At 39.2% G+C, this 22,935-nt stretch overlaps 1 protein-coding gene and 1 long non-coding RNA gene across 2 annotated transcripts in view; one reads left to right on the top strand and one right to left on the bottom strand.

Moving 5' to 3' along the window:
• Nucleotides 1–11,327, bottom strand: part of LOC107978846 — a 51,931-nt gene extending 40,604 nt beyond the window's left edge. Inside the window, exons 1-3 of the long non-coding RNA XR_003488184.2 lie at nucleotides 7,688–11,327; nucleotides 6,942–7,057; nucleotides 5,984–6,051 (exon numbers count right to left, since the gene is read on the bottom strand). This is a non-coding gene — a long non-coding RNA (uncharacterized LOC107978846). The remainder of the gene's footprint in view (nucleotides 1–5,983; nucleotides 6,052–6,941; nucleotides 7,058–7,687) is intronic.
• Nucleotides 11,328–12,419: 1,092 nt separating this feature from the next.
• LOC100751949 (probable G-protein coupled receptor 83) lies at nucleotides 12,420–21,756 on the top strand. Its single transcript, XM_027431922.2, has 8 exons — nucleotides 12,420–12,485; nucleotides 13,544–13,692; nucleotides 15,719–15,764; nucleotides 16,241–16,292; nucleotides 19,377–19,750; nucleotides 19,946–20,071; nucleotides 20,463–20,596; nucleotides 21,000–21,756. Exons 1-8 carry the CDS (start codon nucleotides 12,420–12,422, stop codon nucleotides 21,754–21,756), a joined length of 1,704 nt encoding a protein of 567 aa, XP_027287723.2.
• Nucleotides 21,757–22,935: the final 1,179 nt, after the last annotated feature.

The raw sequence follows: 22,935 nt of genomic DNA, 5'->3' as shown, positions 1-22,935 counted from the left end.
ATAGCCAGACTATCACTGTGCCTGATGCATAGCTGGCAGTAGGTAACCATAGCATTAACCATCGCTATCCATGACAACCTAATTATTTAAACTTTGTATTCAATAATTCTGTGAAATTTAAATAAATTTTTTTCTCCTCTTGCTTCACTTGTACTGATATCTGACATAATTTTATCGCACTACCATAATAATTAAAATTTCATTCTTCAACCCATTACCCAAAAGCTAGTACTTTGCTCAGCCTGCCATATTCCATATTTATCTCTACAAATCTTGAAACATTTCCTGGCCTACAAGAGTCTTATAAAGTCCTGTATTATCTAGATTATTATTGTATCAGTTTGCAAATTATAATACCCCTCTCTCTCTGCTCAGAATTTCCATAGTCCTTACTGTATACACGATTCATGTAGCTCTTGGTGATTTTGCTGCCTATTGTTGACAATTTTCCCCTCCACAGGTATGGGTCTTTAAGTCCATCTAAAGAGATGGAGAAGGAGATAGACTTATATTTCTGATACTTGTTCCTACAAAGTCTAAAATTTATAGGACAACAGAATATGCATGAATATAACTCATAATTGAAAATTGATATTGCCACTCTCCAGATCTTTACCATAGCATTGTCACAAGCATCCTGAAGTTTTTTTTTTTAACTGGCACATAGAGGGTAGAGGTCTCAAGTGGCTTCATGTGCCCTCACTTCCCTTAGAGATTTTTGAGACAAGATGTATTTAAATTTAAGACAAAAGTCTGTGTTGAAATAGAAACTAAGCAATAGTCAAATATTTTTAAATTTGAATGGTCCTCATGACAAGTCATTCCTTCTTGTTGTCTCCTTTCTGCTCACCATAGTTACCAATGGTGCCTTAATTATCTTTCCATTCTATTTCATCATTTACTGGTCATTTTATTTACATCTAATACAATGCCTAGTGCACAATAGGTATACATTATTTGTAGAATGGTTTCAACAAAAAATTGATGTAATACTCTATGGCATGTTCACACATGGCTACTTCTGCATTGCTGTGCATTTTAACCCAAAGGTAATATATACTCCAGTCCATATACAGAATTTCTCCGGATTTATACACACATAATTGATCTTCCATTTTTCCAATCCCTTTTAATTGTCTATTTCTGAATCTGCTCTATTTTTCTCCCTTTCACTACAGACTAAATGAATATACAGTTGCTCTTTCTATGATTTTATACCCTTCACTTAAGACCACATGAATCCAATCAAAGAGCCTGACATTAATTCATTCACACACCTGTGAACACCTGATTTTTGACAAAGAAGCCAAAATTTTACAGTGGATAAAAAAGAATCTTCTACTAATGGTATTGACATAATTGGATGTGAACATGCAGAATAATGCGAATAGATCCATACACAAAACTGAAGTCCAAATAGATCGAAGACCTCAACATAAATCTAGTTCCACTGAACCTAACAGAAGAGAAACTGGGAAATAGCATTGAATACATTGGCACAGGGGACTGCTTCCTAAATATAGCACCAGTACCACAAACACTGATAAAAACAATGAATAAACAGGACCTCCTGAAACTGAGAAACTTCTCTAAGGCAAAGCACATGGCAGCCTACAGAATGGGAAAAAAATCTTCACCAACCCCACATCAGACAGATAGCTGATATCCAAAATATATTTTAAAAACTCAGAAAGCTAGGCATAAAAATACCAAATAATCCAATTAAGAAATGGGGTTCAGAGCTAAACAGAGAATTCTTTACAGAAGAAATTCAAATGGCTGAAGGACTTCTAAGGAGTTGCTCAGCATCCTTAGCCATCAGTAAATTGCAAACCAAAAGACTGTGAGATACCATCTTACACCTGTCAGAATGGCTAAGATCAAAAAACACTGATGACAGCTTATGTTGGAGAGGATGTGGAGTCAAGGAAACATTCCTCCACTGCTTGTGGGAGTTCAAACTTGTACAGTCACTTTAGAAATCAGTATGGTGGTTTCTCATAAAGTTGGAAATCACTCTACCTCAAGACGTAGCAATGCCACTCTTGGGTATATACCAGAAAGGATGCACATTCATACAAGAAGGACATATGTTCAACTATGTTCATGGAAGTATTATTTGTTATAGCCAAAATAGCCAAAACCTGGAAACAACCTCTCAACCAAAAATGGATAAAGAAAATGTGGTACATTTACACAATGGAGTATTACTCAGCAGTAAAAATAATGACATCTTGAAATTTGCAGGAAAATGTTTGGAACTAGATAAAACCATCCTGAGTGAGATAACACAGATCCAGAAAGACAAACACAGTATGTACTCACTCATAAGTGAATATTAGACACAAAGAAAAGGATAACCAGGCTACAATCCATAACCCTGAGAACCTAAGTAACAAAGAGGACCCTAAAAGAGACATGCATAAATGGCCCCGTAAGGGGAAATAGATAAGATCTCCTGAATGAATTTCAAGTGTGGGGAGGAAAGGATGAAGGGGAGTGGAAAGGAGAACTTGAGGGAACAGAATAGTTAAGTTGGGGTAGGGACAGAGAGGGAGAGCAAGGAAAGAGATATCTTGATAGTGGGATCCTTTATGGAGTTAGGTAGAAATCTGGTGCTAGGGAAACTCCAAGGCATCCACAAGGATGACCCCAGCTAAGATTCCTAGCAATAGTGGAGAAGGTGCCTGAACTGGCCTTCCCCTATAATCAGATTAATAACTACCATAATTGTCATCATAACCCTATATCCAGTAACTGATGGAAGCAGATACAAAGATCCATAGCTAAGCACTGGGCTGAGCTCCCAGAGTCTGGTAAATAGTGGGAGGAGGGAATATATGAGGAAAGATGTCAAGATCATGATGGGGAAACCCTTTGAGACAGGTGACCCAAGTTAGTGAGAGCTCACTGACTCTAGACTGATAGCTGAGGAACTTGCATAGTACTGAACTAGGCCCTCTACATGTGGGTGACAGTTCTGTGGCTTAAGAAGTCTGTGGGTCCACTGGCAGTGGGACCAGGATTTATCCCTAGTACATGAACTGACTTTTTGAAGCCCATTCCCTATGGAGAGATACCTTGCTCAGACTAGATACATGGGTAAGGGGCTTGGTCCTTCCTCAACATGATATGCCACACTTTGTTGACTCCCCATGGGAGGCTTAATCATTATTGAGGAGAGGATAAGGGTGGGATGGGGGTAAGGTGGAAGGAGTGGGAGATTGAGAGGGAGGGAGTACGGTAGTTGGTATGTAAAATGAAATAAAAACTTTTAAATAAATAAAAAATTTAAAAAAGACTACATGAATTCTTTGTATATTTAATATCATATTTGAATATTATCCAGAAATGCTTTGTCTGGCTTGATTTGTTTAGTCTTCCTGCATAAAATATTATATCGTAACACCTGGTTATATTCTATTCAGCAGCTATTTGTGAGGTAGTTTCATACAAAGCCTTCTTTGTTAGACCTTGGGGTAAAATACCTAAATTTAAAAAATTTAAACTACCTTATAAATGTGTATTCCAAATCATCTTAGAAGCATGAATAAACTTTAAAGTGTCTTCCCTTTCTATTCCATAAAGGACTAATGACTTGACATTACTTCTGCGTTCTTGAAATATTCCTCTGAAGTGGTAAGTGGATACAGACTGCCAAGTGGTGCTTAAGTTTCTATTCTAAAATTAATCAGGTCTTAATCATTATAGCATATGGATATGCCTACAGGTCTTGGAATCACTTGAACTTTGAACCTTCATTCCAAGTTTATAGTCATGAAATTAGTTTTGAAAGCTTGTACTATCAGTTTTAAAAGATCACACTGGCCTTTCACTATTTTCACTTGTTCACCCATTGTTTATTGCTGGAAATTAAATCCTTCTCATTTGTCCTGTAGAAAGTAGTAATAGTTTCCTTTTTCGTTGATATCCTTACTCTTCATTACCATTCCTGAAACACCCATCTTTCATTCTGCTGTTGCACACCTTAACCTTCTCAACCAATCATGCCATTTTTATATTAAAATATGTTATAATACTGGGCTGTCTACAGAAGGAAATTTCAACTCCAAAGCCTGGTTTTTCAAGGACTTCATAATTTGGCCGAGTTCTCTTTGTCTAGCCTGCCTAATTCAGATCCTAAAAGCTATTTTTACTTTGCTTATAATTTTCTCTTTACCACCTCCATCAATTAGTTCCTGGCCCATTAAGGAAGGTACAAGTTAAATGCCATCTTCTAGAATCAGAGACTATTAAACAATATGGAGACCCTAACTCTATATCCAAGTGACGGGGAGAAAAAGAACAAAAGTTTAGGCTTTTTAGAGAGCATTTTCTTTATGCATCTCTGCGTAAGTGATCATACTTTGCCTTGTTTTAAGTCATGTCCATATTTATCTTTTTGGTAATATTGGATAGGGACTGTGTCTAATTAAGCCTTGCATCTTCCTGTTTACCTTCATTTCTAGGCACAGCACAGAGTAGGCAATAAGAAAACAGTTATAACATTACAAGGATTTATGATGAAGCAGTGTAAGAGTATCTATATAGTTTTTCTGTTTAATTAAGGAAAAGAATTTATAGAAAATTAGAAAAGAGAGAGGATAAAAATTATATACACATGTATATACATAATATAAGCACAAACATGTACGTGTATATATTTTACTTTCTGCCTTGTGTTGTATATTGATTTAAAATGTCAAGAAGAGGGAATGAATGCTGTTTGGAGTGGTGATGTGTGGAGGTCCCTTATGCTTACTGTGATGTTTTATATTGAGGATGTTGTTAAGCAGCAAGAAAATGGATAAAGAGAACCAACCACTAGGGCAGAGCATTTCCCGAGAGAATTAACTAATGGGGAACACTCATTGTGAATGTGGGTGGTACCACCCAAAAGGCAATGAGTTGTGACAGACTAAAAGAGGGGAAATCAGAAGCATTCTCTCTGTTTCCAGTCTGCTGTGAGATGTAACAGGAATAATAAAAGCCCAGAGACTGATATTGGGGTTCAAGCTGCCGGTCAGATAAGCAAAGCAGGCAGCCACTAGCTCTTACCTCTACCTCAGACTGAAAGGGTGATCGGGCTAGCTCCACAAATCCTCAGACTGAAATCTTCTCCACAATGTGGCTGGAGACTATATCTTTATAAGACCCTTTGGTTCTTCCTTTCATAACACCCTAGTGCAGGGATTAAAGAAAGGCATGTGATCCCAAGTACTCAGATCACCACCGTGTGAGCTGTTTCAATTTGGGACTGGATCAACTTCATGTAGCTCATTGTGGTCGTGAACTGACAGATATCCATCTGGTAGTTTCTTGAGTCCTGGGATTAAGGTGTGTGCCACCACTGCCTGGCTCTATGGCTAGCTAGTATGGCTTCTGGGATCAAAGCTGTTTATCACCATTACCTGTTACTGTGGCTTGTGGCTAGCTTTGCCTTCTATACCCCCAGGTAAGCTTTAATAAATCATAAATAACACATCACCACAGAGAGGTAAGCTAATTGACTACTCCACATTTTGTCTCCATAATTATCCTTCTCACCACAGTCCAGAAACAATTGGAGCTAGTCAATTATTGATTGAAACACATGTAAGCATAAGCCAGAATAAAATTTTCAAGTTGTTTATGGAGGGTATTTTGTCAAAGTGACAAGTATCCTAACTGATTTACTCTAGTTAAACCACTACCCTAGTAAAAGTTAGAAATAATCATATAGCCCACTAACATTTCTACAAATTACCCTAAGGACAAGCCACAAATTATAAGACTTTCATTCAAGAAAATTCAGTAATTCTTGGTCATAATGAAAACTGTTGAGTTTGAACTCTGACCTGCTCCTTTCTCCCATCCCCAGCTTTGTAAGATCAATGCTCTATAATGGACAGAAGCATCCAAAATGCAAGTCTCCTTTCTTCCAAGATGCCAATATATAAGCATAACATCTTCTGAAACAGGGTAGGAACGCAATATTTCTTACCCATTTAACATCTGTGTTTCCGAACGTCTAATACAGATAAAAGCTGTGAGTTTTAGAATGCCTCAAACCTGCAAAAATAATACAAGGTATATCCCAGTCAAGGGTGAGACACAAACAGTAAAAACTGATCTTCATTTAGTTTGTGAGAAAGAGAATCCAAGGCAGAAGAGGTAGGTGTACATGATTAATGGTTATCACCCTGCTTAGCATTCTGCTTATAAAGCAAGTGTCTCTCCAGGATAAAGACACTTCCTTCCTCTGGATCTGGAACAGTGATACAGAGGTTTTATACAAAGGGAAAGGCAGTACACAAGAATAGTAGTTAAATATCCCTCTCAAATATAACATTCTTTGAAAATAAGGAAAGTCAATCCTTAAAGTTACTGAAATCTAGAGAGTTAGATAATAAACAATGCAAATATATCTGGTGGCCCAATAAGAAAAATAACCTAAGCCTTAGATTAGCTAGATTAAAAGCAAGAGCCAGGAAATTAGATGGCTAAAAACAATCTTCAACCTGCACTTTAGAGAGGGTCTCGGAGTCTGGCCTTAAAACTCTAACCCTGCAAAGAAGTCCACATTTAATTGCATCACTGTAGAGCAATTTATTTTCCAGGGCATTGTTGAAAACAATATTGCAATCATCTGGCAATCACTGAAAGTTAATACCTGGGTATGATACCATCAGAGCAGACAGATGAAAGAAAGAGATCAGGAAAAGAGGCAAAAACATTCTTGCTAACACCACTGTCATCCCAGAATGACTGTGCAGTATCTAAGCCTGAACTCACTGAACAGCAACATCAGAGGCTGATTGTTGTAGTGGAAATTTACTTCACTGAAACTGTACAGTCCGTTCAATAAAACAAATAAATAAGCAAATAACAATTTCTACTTTTAGTTATAGAGTTTACACAATAGATTATCTAAAACATGCACTTAAAAAAAAGATACCCACCATGTGACGCATGCAGAAATCCACAGGAGAAAATACTGGCAATGGAAACTTCCTCTGAGAAGCAGCATTTTTGAATTTGAATTCAACAGATAGCAATTTAACTAAAGGGAATGTGCCTAGTTAAATAAAAGAAGTTTCAATTACAATGCTTTAAATTACAGTATATCAATAAATAAAAATAAGCATGTATAAGTTCTACAGAAAAAGTGCCATGAACCATGAAAATTTACTAGAGTGATACAACAAATTTGTACTGTAGAACTAACATTTTGAAGATAGGTCAATAGAGATTATATAATTCTAACAGAAAGAAAAATTAATGATGCTAAATAAAAAACCCATCAATTAATTCAAAGTAAACTTAGAGATCCATAACTTAATGTGTATTAGTTTAAATGCTGAATGCAAAGACAGTCTCCCACTCCCCTCTGTGTGTTTCCAAACTCAAAGTTACACAACAAAGGTATCTTTCTAATACAAAGGAACCTTCAATAAGATGAAAATCAGAAATTAAGTTCAGAAGGTAGAGGGAGAGTATACCAAAAGTACTATAACCTGTTATCTAAGAATTGTATGTAGACCTAAACAACATTTTTAAATGAAAGTGATAAAATATAAAAGTACAGAAATATCTGTTATGCATTCATAGTCTGTATAAAGACATACTGTAGCACTTTATTACTAGAAGGTCTCTAGTAAAAATAACAAAAATATAAATTTAACAAGAGAAATACAAATGTATTTACTTGAAGTCTGTGAATCATTGTTGAAAAATTAAATGAAATGTAAATAAGCTGAAAGATATCCTGCTTTTCCCATATTCTTAGATTAGAGGGTAAAATATTAAGATGTTAAAGCTCTTCACAATAGGTAGGTATATATCAATGGAATCCTTATCAAACTTCTGACTGGCTATTTTTATCCAAACTGAACAGCTGATCCCAGAATTTGCATGAATATCTGAGGAATGCATAAGAACAAAATCATTCTTGTACAATGAAAACATCTGATGCACAAATACCTATTTAAAATTTACTACAAAGTTATAGCAATCAGGATGGTGAGATAATGTTATATAGGTATCAGGAGAACAAAATTGAGAATTCAAAAATTACTTTTTATGTTTACAGTGAACTGATTTTCAAAAATATTCCAAGGAATGTACTGAAGGAAGAATAATATTTTCAACAAATGGTATTTTACAGACTATTACATGCGGATAAAGGAAATAGGACCCATATTTCATATGGCATTCAGCAATTCACTTATAAAGGAACAAAATCTCAAATGCATAAAACTGAAAATTTTATTTTTAAAATGATAGGAATAAATCTTTATGACCTTGCATTAAGTGATGTTTTCTGAATGCAGCAACTGAGGCCCTTCAGCCATCCTGACAACTAGGCAGGTGGGGACAGGAACTTGAGGGAATTGTTTGGGGTGTGTGTCTGGAGGGGAGCGTACTGAAAGAGATGACTAGAAAGGAAAAACTTTACATGGGGACAGGTAGAAACCTGATAAAAGGGAAACTCCCAGGAATCTACAAGTAAGACCCCAGCTAAGACTCCTAGCAATAGTGGATACGTAGGCTGAACTTGCCATCTCCTGTGATCAGATTGGTGACTAGTCCAATTGTTATCAGAGAGACTTCATCCAGTAACTGAAGAAGAGAGGGTGGAAGGGTTGTAGGAGACAGAGGGGTCAAGGACATCACAAAAAACTCACAGAAACAACTAACTCATAGAAACAACTGACTCATAGAAACTCAGAGAGTCTGAACCAACAACCAGGTTTCTGCATGGGACCTATATAAGCCCTTTACAGATAAGTGACAGATAAACATGGTCTATTTATGGGGCATCTAACAATATGAGCAGGGGCTGTCCCTAATGCTTTGGCTGGCTCATGGGAACCTATTCCTCATATTGGATTGCCTTGCCCAGCCTAAACACGAAGGAGGTGCATGTCTTGCTTTAACTTGATATCCCATACTTTGTTGATAATCCTGTGTGGCCTGCACCTTTCTGAAAGGAAACAGAGGAGTGTATTGGGGGGGGGTGGAGGAAGGGGATGGGAGGAGAGGAGGGTGGGGAAAATGCAGTCAGTATGTAAAATAAATAAATAAGAAAAAGATTGTTTCTTACATGTGGCACCAAAAAGCTCAGTAATAAAAGTGAATTAAATACAGTGAATATAATAAAAAGTAAAGTATCTTGTGTTTCAATTTATCAATGGAGAAAAAACTTAGAAGAGAAACTATTGATAAATCATATATAAAATAAAGGACTTAAATTCACAATGCATAAACAAGACAAAAGATTCAATAACTGAAAAATCAAAAAATTAGAATAAGCAAAATATTTAAATAGAAACTTCTACAATGAAGATATGCAAATTGTTACCTGTCACATAAAGAGATACTAAACAACATCTGTGACTGCAGAATTGCAAATAAACACCACTGTGAGATCATAATTCATGCACACTATGATAGCTGTAAGGAAGATAATACATATTTATAAAAAGAAATGCAAGTATAGGGGGAAATGACTCACTGTGAAAGAAATTAGAAAGAATCCTGTTCTCAACACCTCAAGAGGAAAAGTAAATATCTAAGATTGAGAGAGAAATTAATATCCAGGACATAAAAAAGTGAACAAATACCAATGAGCAAATATCTTAATTAATGAACGAGCAAATGAAGTGAACATCCATCTTCAAACAAGGGAGAACAAATGGTCAAATCTAAATGAAAAATGTTCAAGGCCTTTAACTACCAGACACATATAAATCAACATTACATGGAGAATGTACTGCTGGCCTGCCATCCTAGCATAGGCTGAGTGAAGAAAAAGGATTATGAGTGCAGGATGGCCTGCACAATATAACTAGTCTAGCTTAAAACAAACAAAAAGTAAATAGAGTAGTCAAAATGATTATAATTAAGAAAGTAGATAATGGTAAATGTTGATGAAGATGTAAGGTATTTTTAAAAGTTGTAAAATTCTGGTAAGAACATGAATTATTCCAGTAAGTATAGAAATTAGGATGGTCTTTCCTCAAAACACTAAAAAAATAGACTTATAAAGCATTTCAGCTCTATCACATCTTCATGTATGCAAAAAGAATCAAATCAATGTAACATGTCTCACACATGTTTATTATAGTACTGTGTAGGGGAAGCTGTAGCCATTAAATACCCTTATATTTCTACCTGACTCCATATTGGTAATTTCCTACTATAGTACTGTTTATATATTTAAATGAAGAGATTAACTTTGGTGCCCGTCAGCAGATGGATTAATAAAATGTGGTAGAGGGCTGGAGAGATGACTCAACAGTTAACAGCAATTCTTGCTCTTTTAGAGGACTGGAAACCTGTTCTTAGTACCCATATTAGCCAGGTGTATAACTCCATCTCTGAGGAATCCAATTTCCTCTTCCAGCTTCAGGAGGAACCTGCATTCATGTATATACATGTGTGTTGGTACATGCATGCACATGTGAGCGTACACACACACACACACACACACACACACACACACACACACACACCATTAATAATAAAATATATCCTTAAAAATGTAGTATATATTTACCTAAGGGTTCTATTCAGCCAAAAAAAACCAAAAGGAATGAAATTTTGTCATCTGCAGGAAATTCAATAGAAATTGAGATCACCCTGTAAGGTGAAATAAGCCAGACTCAGGAAGACAAGACTATTAGACTTTTGTCTTGTTAATATAATAGAATACCTGACAAAGGAAACTTAAGAGAGAAAGGGTTTGTTTTGGCTCAGAGTTCTCAAGGTTTACCTCACAGTCTTTTATAGTGAGGAAGTCATGGTGAAAACAGCATGAGGCAGCTGCTTATATTGTATCTGTACTCAAGAAGCAGAGAAAAATAAATATGTATGCTCATCCTACCTTTCCTTCTCATTCAGTCCAGGACTGTTGCCCATGTAATGGTGCCAGTCATATTCTAGGTAGGTCATCACACCTCAATTATCAACACCTAAACAGTCCCTTGTAGTCATACCCAGAGACTTGTGTCCTTGGTAGGTCTAGTTCCCTTCAAATCTAAAAACATAATAAGCCTTTTATTTTCTCTTTTGTGTGGAATTTAGAGGAATTAAAAAAGACATGATATTAAAGTTGAGGGACAGAAACTATTAGTGATGTAGAAGGAGACAAATAGGAGGGAGAATTATGACCAATGTACATTACATATCCATATGAAAATACCACAATGAAACTCATTCCCATGTTAAACTAACATACTCTAATTTAAAAATAAAGTGGCTGGAGAGATGGGCCAGTGATTAAGGGTACTGACTGCTCTTCCAGAGGCCCTGGGTCTGGTTCCCACGACCCACATGATGGCTTACAATCTGTAACTCCATTTCCAGAGTATCCAGTGTCTTCTTTGGGCCTCTGAGGGCACCATGTACGCATATGGTACACATACATGTATGCAGGCACAACACATATACATATAAAGTATAGTAATATTTTATAAAGGAAACCACTATTTTATGTAAAACAATCTGGTCATAAAATCATATATTGAATAATTCTATATGCAGAAAGTACATTAGTTATTTTTTAAGGTTGAGGGATGCTTTAGGTGCAAATTGGAAGAAATGGGTAGCATGTTTTTTCTTTTATTGTCATGAAAAGGTTCTAGAATGTATTCCAACAACCCAAAAATCGCTTACTTGGGACATTTGTATATTGTGTGAACTATATTTAAATATACCACTAGAAAAAAGGCAAGGAAGGTTTTACTGAGAACTATAATTGAAGGTGGAAACCTAAAAACTAGATATGTTATGGCCAGTGCCTGAGGAAAAGTTTTGGATGATGTGAAGGCAAATTTTAGAACAGCCTCTGGAGAGACAGAACTCAAGGGACATGAAAGCCATTAAAGCTGCATATGCAGTGAGAATGACATAAACAATCTGTATTTAGATTAATCTGACTTTGATGAACCACAATTATCAATATCCAGGGATGCAGGGAGGAGGGAAGTCAGAACGATGAGTTAGTAAGCTCTTAAATATAGTAGTCTGAAGTGTTTGGTAACGTGGCGAAGGTTAATTACAAAGAGGTGGTTGTTTTCCTTTGGTCCTCAGAGTCCTAAAGAAAACAATAGATACTCTGAAACTGGGGGTTACAGATTGTAAGCCACTATTTGGTTTCTGAGAACCAAGCCCAGGTCCACTGGAAGAGCAGTAAGTATTCTTTTTATCTTTTTATTACACTTAAAACAATCTTTTCTTATCTTACATACCAATCCCAGTTTCTACTCCCTCCCGCTCTTGGTCTTCGCACCTGCCCCCAGCCTACTCCCATCCACTTCTCAGAGAAGGTAAGGCTTCACATGGGGAGTCAACAAAGTGTGGCACATCACTTTGAGGCAGGACCAAGAAGCTGCCACCCCCCATATCTAGGATGAGCAAGGTATCCCTCCAAAGATATGGGCACCCAAAACCTGGTTCAAGCACTAGGGATCAATCCTGTTCCCACTGCCAGTGGCTCCACAGTAACCAACTCACACAACTCTCACATTGAAAGGGCCTAGTTTGGTCCTATGCAGCTTCTCCTGCTGCCATTCAGAGTCAACGAGATACCACTAGCTCAGGTCAGCTGTTTCTGTGGGTACCCCCAAAATTGTCCTCACCCCTTTTCTCATATTATCACTTCTCCCTATCTTCGACTGTGATCTTAATCGCCACCTCTCCAGTCACTTAATGTTTTACTTTTTAATTAGAGTATGTTAATTTAACAATTCACATATATGTGGAAGCAAACACCCACGGGGTCAGGTAATTTAGTAGGCTAAAAACAGTCTCAAGTTAAAAGAAACGGAAGATGTTAGCTTGACTTTATCTCTGCAGCAAGCTACATTTACTTGCTGACAAAAAATACACAAATTACAAAATTATCTCGTATAAACGCAATATACGGGTATTCCTAAATGTGTAACATATGATTAAAATAAATCCATAAAATCACTTCAGAGAATTTATCTTGAGGTATCATGGAAATGCCTAAAATAATATTGTGTAAGGGGCAGCCTGGAAAGCCCACTCATATCCCCACTTAAAATATTATTTGCCCTTTTGTCTGTTTTCTAAAAAGATAAAATGTTTGCTTTTGTGAAAACGAAAATCCACTCTCATTTTGATTTAAAAATTATAAAATAATTACCAATGCATAAGTCTAAGTGCCAGGTGTGCTCCTGTGTTTGCCACCACCACCCCCAAACAAACAAAAAATAAAAACCCCAAAGCCAATTTTCCCTATCTCTTTTTGTTGGACCAGAGCTGTGCCTTAGAGAGATGTTCAGGTTGTGGTGGAGTGGAAGATAAATGCAGACATTTTGCCTGTGTTTGAACCTGAATTCTCGGTAAACAGTGACTTGGAAGACCTCTTGCCATGTTAAAGCATCCAAAACTGGCACTCCGTGGGCAGCAAAAGAAGCCACAGAGCCCTCAGCCTCTCCCCACTCCCCCCCCCGCGCGCCCCTTCTCTGAACCAATAGTCTGGAGCGCCGCCCACACTGTCCTTCCCTGTGAAATGCTATAAATCTGTTACCAGGAGAGCTTTGATCTGTGGGAAGAGCCTGGCAGCTCTGGAGCTGGTGCTCTCCTGCCTCAGCCCTTGATTGGCTGCTCTGAGCTAACTCTCCGTGAACCACACGTGCAGCCGCTGCGTTTCTTAGATGGAAGATTTCGCAAGACTACCAAGTAGTGCAGGAAACCCAGCTTTAGAAACGACCTGAAGATCCATCTCAAATCCTGGGCTCTTAATGGGAGGGAGAGCTGTGTCTTCACTGTATCAAAGCCTGGCAGGGTAAAAAAGAGTAGGTTAGTGATGGTATTGCCTGTCTACCTAGGATAGGCACAAGGAGCAGGAAGGGAATGGACACAGTTAAGCTAGATAGAGTTGTGTGATCTTCAGGCAGTTACTTCAAGGCTATTGCAGGGTGAAAGAAAGCTAGCTTGTTCTTACCAAAATGTCTGCCTTCTAGATCTAGAAATCATTGTTTGCCCTCAGGCACTCCTAAGAAGTGATAATTTGGGCTGTGCACTGTTGTGGATATCACATTGTTGGTCAAGGGGACTTTTAGAGTCTGAAGACATTGTGAGCATGTAGGGGTTTGGTCCGTGGCTGTCATAGGTAGACAAAAATTGTGTTACTGGAATTTAGTAAAGTGGAGGGATAGTTGACAATGTTTCTAGATTACTTGGCTTCTCTTCCAGTGTACAACAAATTAACAGATAGGCCCTTTAAAGAGGAAATGCTGAGTCAGGTGAAGATGCTGGTTTCTTTTTGTTGAGAGGTATTTGGAAAAGGTGTGAGAAGAAAGGGGATCCTTCAATATTGCCTAGGACTAAAATTTAGTTGTATGAGACATCCAAGAAGATACGTTGGATATTTTGATAAATTTGATGTTCAGGAAAGATTGAATGTCTCCTGGCCCTGTGTGTAGTGAATTGGTCACGTACAGCAGACACTGCAATGTTGCTGAACTGGTCACAAAAGGAATCTTAGATGCTGTAATGATAAACTTGTTTCCACTCTGTTTTGGGTAAACCCACATTTTATGTAAATATTTTACCCATTGTAGATGTCTCCTGGGAAAAGTTGGGGTGAGGAAAAATTATGGGGTGTTCCCATCCTGAAGATTTCCTTTTATTGAAAGCCAGAGGTAACTGGTGGGGGTGGAGGTTTATCACACAAGTTCATGGAAAGATAGAACGTGGGGTGGGGTTCTCTTGCAGTCTTTGAAGGAAATCCAGGGTGTGGGGGAAAAATTAAAAACAAAAAACAAACAATAAAAAAACTCTGTCTTTGGGGAAGATACTTGGTGAATTTGACAGATGGCGTTACTCCTGCACTGTTTCATGAGAAATGTGCTGTAAAGGGGGGGGGGGGATGGGATTTTTGCACTACCTGAAAGATCCAGCTTTACAGAAACCTGTAAAGGTGAAAATCAGATGTGCAAAGATTAAGGGCATCTCTCTTCTACCCAGGGAGGCTTGGTGAGTCACGCACATATGAGCTCTGATTGTTTACATAGTCCTTCGAGAAAATTCAGAAGACAGATCATGGAGGAAATGAGGAACCCGGTCTGTGAATTAAAAATACAGTCTGAGGCTATTTTATCTAGCTTAATATACACAAAAGGGCAGAAAAAAATTTTCTAGAAATAAAATAGCCGAACCTCAAGTGATCCAAATAATGGTTTTTGTTTTATTTTTTAGTGAGAATTTTATGCCAGGAGCCTCCTGCTTCTCTCTTCTCATCTTCTTTGTGTTTTCCCCTCTGCTTTCCTTTTTCAATGAAAAAAAAATGGAAGCACGGCAATCATTCCCCACACTGGTTTTGCAAAAGCTCATGAATAGTTTTTATATCACAGATTTTGTTTGGCACCACTGCAAGTACACTCAAAGACAGCTTTCTGAAGATGGATGCCCTTTCCCTAACTGTTTTTCCCATTCACCTGCTACCTTCCACCTCCAGATTCCCAGAATCTGCGTTTCTGAAGGCTCCATAGTGTTTGCTTGGGTATGGCTCCATGCAGGTAAATAAATAAATAAATAAATAAAATCGAAGGCCAAATTACCTTGGGGAGGTGGGAAGCAGGAGATTAGGTATGAAAGAACTTGAGTAGAGGGGTGTATGTTAATTACATCCTGGTTGCTGAACTGAAATGGGCATATTTAGATGAGTGAGGGGCTTTTTGTTTTTTGTTTTTGCTTTTTAAAGAGGAATTTACCCCATCGGCAGCAACCGCTCTCCGCCAAATCCAGATGTACTGTCTGGTCTAGCCCTCAGAGTGCTTGCGCCTTGGTAGGGAACACTAGAGCCCCAGTCACACAGTGGAAATGTGGAAAATAAACTAGCTCTGATCTAGCAGCGGAGGCCACCTGTGCCCCCCCCCACATCCCCCCCCCCCCCCCCCTCCCCCCCTGGTGTGTTTGCCAGCCCTCAAAGTCTCGCGCAAAGCTCTGCCAGCCCTCGCGGGGCCCCGCCCCCTATTGCTGAGGGTCACTACCCAGTCCCACTGACGCGGGGGAGTGCGCACGACTCCTTGCCTGCAGCAGTAGGCTGTGCGCAGAGCCAGAGACACCTCGGGCTCTGAGGCGCGCTGAGACCTGGACTGGCGGCTAGTCCGCTAGTCAGTCTTCATCTCTCCTCTGCCTGAGCAGCACACTGAGGCTGGTAGGCTCCTGGATTTCCAGTCCTTCTCCGGATAGAACGTTCTAAGGTAAGTCTCAACATTTACAGGAAAGACTGGAGATATCTGGGGGTGAGCTGCTGTTGCTGCGTCTGAAACCAGGTAAACAGGGAAATGGGCAGACTGCCCATGTAATGGAAGGGTTTTGGGGGCATGGAATGGAATCCCCAAGTCCACGCGCCGACAGCCCCTAGTCCTCAACCTGTTTGTTTGTTTGTTTTCAGGATGCATTTCTTCCACAGGTTATCCTCAAGCGCAAAATACTCAATTCTTAAGAGCTCTGGGTGAATCCCTAGACTTTCCCTCCTGATTTTTGTTTGTTCCTATCAGCAGGGATCCTGGCACTCCTGAAAAGTGAGGATATCTGCTCCAAAACCCTCTGGAAAGCCCTCCTTATTCACTCCATCCCATCCCATTCTCGTGCTTCTAAGAGTGTTTTAGCCCCCCATACTGTCACGCTTCCCAATGAAATGTTGTTGTCGTTGTTGTGGTGGTGGTGATTTCTTGCGCGTCAAAGTACACTCAAACTGTAAGCTTGACCTCGCGACTGCCAGTTTCAGAGATGCAGGGTCTCTGTCCCCCTCCCCCAGACCCTACAACATCCTCCCCATCTCCCTCTCCAGGGAGAAAGTGGGCTGGAAAAGACTGTGGTCAGGGGCTAAGTCTTCTCCCACAGGAACCCTTTCCTTCCCCGCTGGAATAATTTGCTCCATACCTGGGGAGGGGGCCCCAGCATAGGGTAGGGATGAATCAGTGTTCACCATCATTTCTACCCACAAGACAGAAAAGAGAAAAATCTCTGTAATTAGAACTATAGATTCTTAGTCTCCAGGGTGTTGCTAGAGGTTAAGGGGTGGTCACCAATAGCAACCACCCTCAGGAATCTAAGAGGTCTCTAGATGACGCAGTTCCTTAAAGCCCCGCCCTCCTGAAATTTGAGGAAGGGGCTATGAATGCTATTACCTATTCCTCTCCACTGCCCCCTTCTGATCATTTGGCTAAAGAGAAGTCTTTCTCGGGAGAAGTAGTTCTTCACAAAATAAATAATCTATTTTTTTTTAAATCCCTTCCTCACTTGAAGGCCTAGAAAATGCCAGAAACTGCGTAGAGCTCCCTCCTCCCCCATACTTCCCTGAAACGAAGGGAGGGGCAGAGGCTCAAACCTTTAAGGCCCAAAGCTTGGCTCATTTAAATGCTATGTAGCCCTTGCTTAGAGGAGCCACCCACCATAGCTTGACAGCCCCCCAGTCAGAAAGGAAATTCAGGGAAAATATGTGGTGAACGGGATCCCTAGCTTTAGCATAAGGATTCTCCTTGTTTGCCCCATACCACATTATTATTAAGGCTGGCTCCCACTATGCAGTTCCACCTGAAACTGGTTATTATAGCCCAGGCTTTCCTCAAGCTTATGGTTCTTCTGCTTTTACATTGCTGCTACTGGATTAACAAGTGGGGAGCACTCTGTCTGGTTAAAAAGTATTTGTGATTTAATTGTGGAGTGTTGGATATGGAACCCAGTGAAAAACCAAATGTGACTCAGCTACATCCCCAATTTTCCATAGTAAATTTTGTGGAGTGGAGGAGACAGAAAGAGATGGGAAGTAGAGAGGAAAAAAAGAAGGAAAATCTGTGGCTCCTCCCCAGTATTACCAATATCACAGACAGCACTACATTTTTGTTCTACACAAACATATACCAGACACATGCAGCAAAACATACCATACAAGTTCATGTACAGCAGAGAAACTCATCACACAAATACACAGCATGAAAGCATATCACACAAATGAACACAGGTGTTATTTAGAAAATGCAAGTCTGCATTGTGGAAATATAGTAATGTTACGTATGAGTTCACATATGAAATAGAACATACCTTTCTAAAACAAATAAGTCACACAAAACACATATACATAATTGTCTATGCAAACCTCCATGGACATGAACTAACAACAAAACACTTCACATAAAAACACACACACACACACACACACACACACACACACACACACACACACACCTATTTTCTCCCTTTTGGCCAGAACTTACTTGCTTCAGAACAACAATAAAAACAAAAAGTAGGTTTCCAATATTAGGAAAGCCAGAGATTTTTCCATCATGAGGAAGGTGTTTGAATGGTAAACATTTTTTTCATGCATGTTAATTTAATCTTCTCCACCAGCTTATGAAGTATATATAATTGTCATTGAGTAGTTTGAGAAACCAAGACAAAAATGCTTTTAAGTATTTGGTTTTAATTTTTGGTTTATACAATGATTATGCATATTTATGGGTATATTATTACATTTTGAGAAATGTACACTGTGAAAAATGTATTAGACTTTGGTAATTGGCATACATTTTATCTCATAAATTTACCATTTCTTTATAGTGAAAATATTCGAAGGTCTTTCTGAAATTTAGAAATATGTAACTAATTTTTGTTAATCATAGTTATTTGCACAGTCATACTGCAAGCTAGTGACAGGAGTGGGTAGTATAGAAATGTAAACAAAATCTTGCTTTAAGATTTACAGTCTCTGACATCCTACCCTTTTACATGTATGTTAACATGCACATTATTAAATAGGTGTCAGTTCCTGCAGCTGGAGACAAGTCATCTATTTAGAAGCCCATTTCTTCTGGCTTGATCTTTTTATTTATGTAAAATTCTCAGCACAAGTCAAAACAGTCAAAGACCTATCTTTGCTTTCACAAGGCAAGGTAGCAAGGTCAGACTCTCATAACCCTACAACTGTATGGCAATAATCTAGTTACCTATTCTGCTACACTGCAATAATGCAACTCTGATTAGGCATTAATTACTAAGCAATTAATTAATGGAATATGTATTAGAAGGCAGTGACTCAGACAAGATTTATACACTATCCTGGTAATAAAATAGGCTGGTATAGCTATCTCCTATATGGGTGATCTAATTGGCTTCACAGGATTCCATCATCTTAGTGAATGTGGGTTGACTAGCAAGCCTGCTGGCTTCTCTTACAAAAAGATGAAGACGTTAGATCCTTGCTTTTTTGGACTCATTATTCTATAAAATGCTAAAGTATTTAATCCTCTCCATTTTGGGTCAGGAGTTTCTGTTTGCCACGACTTGGAAAAGAACTCCATCGTCTGTATCCTTTCTGGTCTCTTGACACCTGTTAAATTCTTCTCCCTAAACAGAAATGAACATCTCTTTGCTGTCACAGATGGAAGGTTCCACTGATTGTCTCGGACAAAATGTCAGTTGGGTTCCATTCATCGAGGATCTAAGTTGCAATCAGACAAATCTGAATGCAACCAATGTTTCCAGTACAGAATGGGGAGGACCACCAGGATCATTGAAGAGATGGATAGGAGGCAATCCCCACATCGTGGCAAAGATTGTGCTGTCTTTGGCATATGCTGTCATCATAATGATATCTCTCTTTGGCAACTCCCTGGTATGCCAAGTTTTTGTCAAGCACAAGGAAATCAAGAAGTCAACAGGCCTTCTCATCTTCAATCTGGCGATATCTGACATTTTGATAATCCTGCTCAACAGTCCATTTGCTGTGGTGAGTGATTTATATAGAGTTGGTTTCAACACATAAAAAGAGGCCGCTCCACTTTAGAGGGGGGTGATGAGACTAAGAAAATCAAAGAGAATAAGCATGCATAGAGCCTCCATTCTAGACTCTAGCTTCTCTTCAATGCTTGTGGACAATATTTTAATAAATAACCTACCTTTTTTTCTTGGTTTCATACCCTAGGCTCGTTTCCTGACTGGACAATGGGTATTTGGTAGGATCATGTGCCATGTAAGTCGTTTTGCTCAGTACTGCTCCCTCCACGTTTCAACTCTTACACTGATGGCAGTTGCCATGGACCGGCACCGGGTAAGACCACTTGAGGACACTTTTGAATAAAGGATCAAGGAATGCAAAATGGCCAGGAAAGTTAGATATCTTGCAGAAATCTACAGGGTGGAGCCATATTTGAGAATAGAACATGTTTGTGGACTGGCTAGACACTTCTCCCAGCTATCATACATACTCCTACAGCTGGATACTGTTTTGAATTTCAGAGTTTCAGCACCATATGTATGTTTTATACGTTGTCTCTTTTCCCTCTAAACTACCTTCAATCCTTCTGTGTTCATATTGGAATCAGGTAAATTAATAGTCCAAGAAAACTCTTCAATCAAATCAGAAACTCATCAACCTGTGGGATTATGCAAACCACACTGACCTGGGCTGATTCAGGAAGGGTGTTGTTTGTCTTTTGTAGGTAATTCTGCACCCAATGAAACCAAGGCTGACACACACCCAAAGCCTCATAGTTGTTGCCGTGATCTGGAGTATTGCAGTGTTCCTGGCTCTTCCACATGCAATTTACCAAAACATGTTCACTTTCATCGGCATGTAAGTCAGACATAATGGGTAATTTCACCTTTTCTTCTTTCCAGAGACTCCCAGGAAGTTGACATTTGCAATGCTTTTAACTTCATTTTCATCCATTCCCCATTTTCCTGATTAGAAGATATGGTGTCATTTTCTAATTCTAAGGTGTTAGTGGAACCAACAGAATGGGCCACCAAATTAAGATCACTGCAAATGAAGAATTTGCCTGTTTTCAGATTGATTTATACCTAGACTGGGCCCATAAGAGATGACATTTTAGTTCATTCCCTTAATTTTAAAATTGAAGAAATTAAGACCTAAAGTTTCAAGGGACTGGGCGGGACTTGTTATGGAAGATGTAGAAGCTTTCTGGGGTCCTTTCAGTTAGTGTTATGATTGTAACTTTTGTTCTGCTTTCCTCCAGGGATGGTACTTCCAGGAGCTACTGCCTCCCTGCCTTTCCTGGGCCCAGCAAGTTGGTTTCGAAATATGTGGACCTTGGGACATTTGTCTTATTGTACATCCTCCCACTTATGGTGATTGTTGTAACCTATTCTCACCTAGGAAAGAGGTTGTGGATCCAGAATGCTATTGGTGATGCATCTGCTCGTCAACTTATGGCACACTACCAGAAGAGGAAGAAGAGCATCCGGATGCTGATCCTTATTGTGTTGGTCTTTGCAGTTTGTTGGTTTCCACTTAATTTCTATGTGGTTCTTATTTCCAATGCAGGAGTAGAAAATGACAGTGTGCTTTTCTATGCCTTTCACTGGTTTGCAATGAGCAGCACCTGCTACAATCCTTTCATCTACTGCTGGCTCAATAGGAGCTTCCGTGCCAAACTAAGATCCATTACATCTTTCAGGGTGCAGGCGCTGTTTATGTGTGGGAGCTCCCAGGTTCAGCATATAAAGCCACAGGAGAGTCATGAGCTTCGGGAACTCCCGACATCTTCACTGCTGCGAGTTCCTCTGGCTGTTCCAGAGCCCCCGGTATTTGAGGATCCCAGTTTGGCTACAGGGGATAATTCCCAGGTTTCTGTTCAAGGGGAGTGGGAAGATCCAGATCCCTCCCTAGATGAAGAGGCAGCAGCAGTGGTGGTGGTGGCAGCGGCAGCAACAGCAGGGCCCTCAACCCAGGATGCTTACTTTTGCATCCACATGCAGACTAGCAGTCACTAAGTTGGGCACCCATTTTATCCATTGGAATCTTGTATAATTAGTACTTTGGCACAGGCAATTCAGTCAGAGATGGGATAACCTATAACTTAGATATTGAGTAGAGTGTCTTGCTATCATGTGCCCCCTCACAGATCCATCTCTCTGAATATTGTTATGGTTTGAGTCTCAGATCTGGCATTAGAACTCTACTTGATAGGTCCACTGTACCATAATGTAGATAACTTACTGTGCCAGACCCTGAAGGAACTTGTTGATTTACTTACCTAACTTACTTTGCAGATGAATTCATGGGAACTAGATTCCCTGAATAAGATTATTGCTTTGCCTGCAGCTTTGACCTGTGGTTATTGCTAGCAGTGATCATGAGATGGAGGAACTTTGATTGAAAGAGATCTGTGTAAAGAATTACTAGAAAGACTACGTGCTAGCCGCTCTGTGCCATAGGAACACCTTTGTCTTCACTGCCCTTATGCACCGACTTGGTGCTCTCATATAATTGCTTTCTGTGTCAACTTAGTTTGAAGTAAATACTCATTTTAAGGAACAAGAAATACTGGGGAGCCACTCTGGACTTCTATTACCCCGCCTTTGTAAATGTGACTCTGTAAACCCAGCCTACAGATCTTTGCTTTTAGAGTGATTTCCCCAGCTTCAGATATCTCATCTTGTATATAACTGTGGACTTTATCTGGAAGAACTACTTGGGTTTGTATTAGTTAATTTAAGTAGTGTATACTGGCATATGTGTTCTCTGATGAATTTTTTGACCTTTCCTATCAGAACTGGTTATCTGAGTTGATTATTCACTGACTTGTGGTCATATCTTTCTCCTAATACTTTAAAGACAAACAGATCAGCATCTCCACCCCCCAAAGTATTCCCTATCAACTATAATTTGTTGCATCTAAACATGACATAATCAAGTGCATACATGTACACACATACATACACTTTTATGTTAACACAGGTATAAGCATGTATATATTGCTCCTTGTTACCCCTCATGCTATTCACCTGCCTGGTGCTCTCACTTATTTCTACCTGTAATTTTCATGCTAACTGAGCCTAGACAAGATTTCATGCCTTAAAGTGAAGTCTTGGAGGCTCTGAGAGTGTGGCAATGCTTTGCCTTTGGAATCAGCATTTATTTACAGTTGGTGCTTCATCTTTTGTTTGATT

Source organism: Cricetulus griseus, chromosome X, assembly GCF_003668045.3.
Source record: "Cricetulus griseus strain 17A/GY chromosome X, alternate assembly CriGri-PICRH-1.0, whole genome shotgun sequence".
Taxonomy (NCBI): Eukaryota; Metazoa; Chordata; class Mammalia; order Rodentia; family Cricetidae; genus Cricetulus; species Cricetulus griseus.
This window is presented reverse-complemented; position numbering and strand designations above follow the sequence as displayed.

Bases quoted from the DNA above. Each gene is read 5' to 3' on its own strand.
- LOC100751949 (XM_027431922.2), top strand. From the start codon at position 12,420: ATGGGCACCCAAAACCTGGTTCAAGCACTAGGGATCAATCCTGTTCCC. The intron at 19,751-19,945 runs GTGAGTGATTTA...TTCATACCCTAG, and splicing joins TCAACAGTCCATTTGCTGTG to GCTCGTTTCCTGACTGGACA. The intron at 20,072-20,462 runs GTAAGACCACTT...TGTCTTTTGTAG, and splicing joins TTGCCATGGACCGGCACCGG to GTAATTCTGCACCCAATGAA.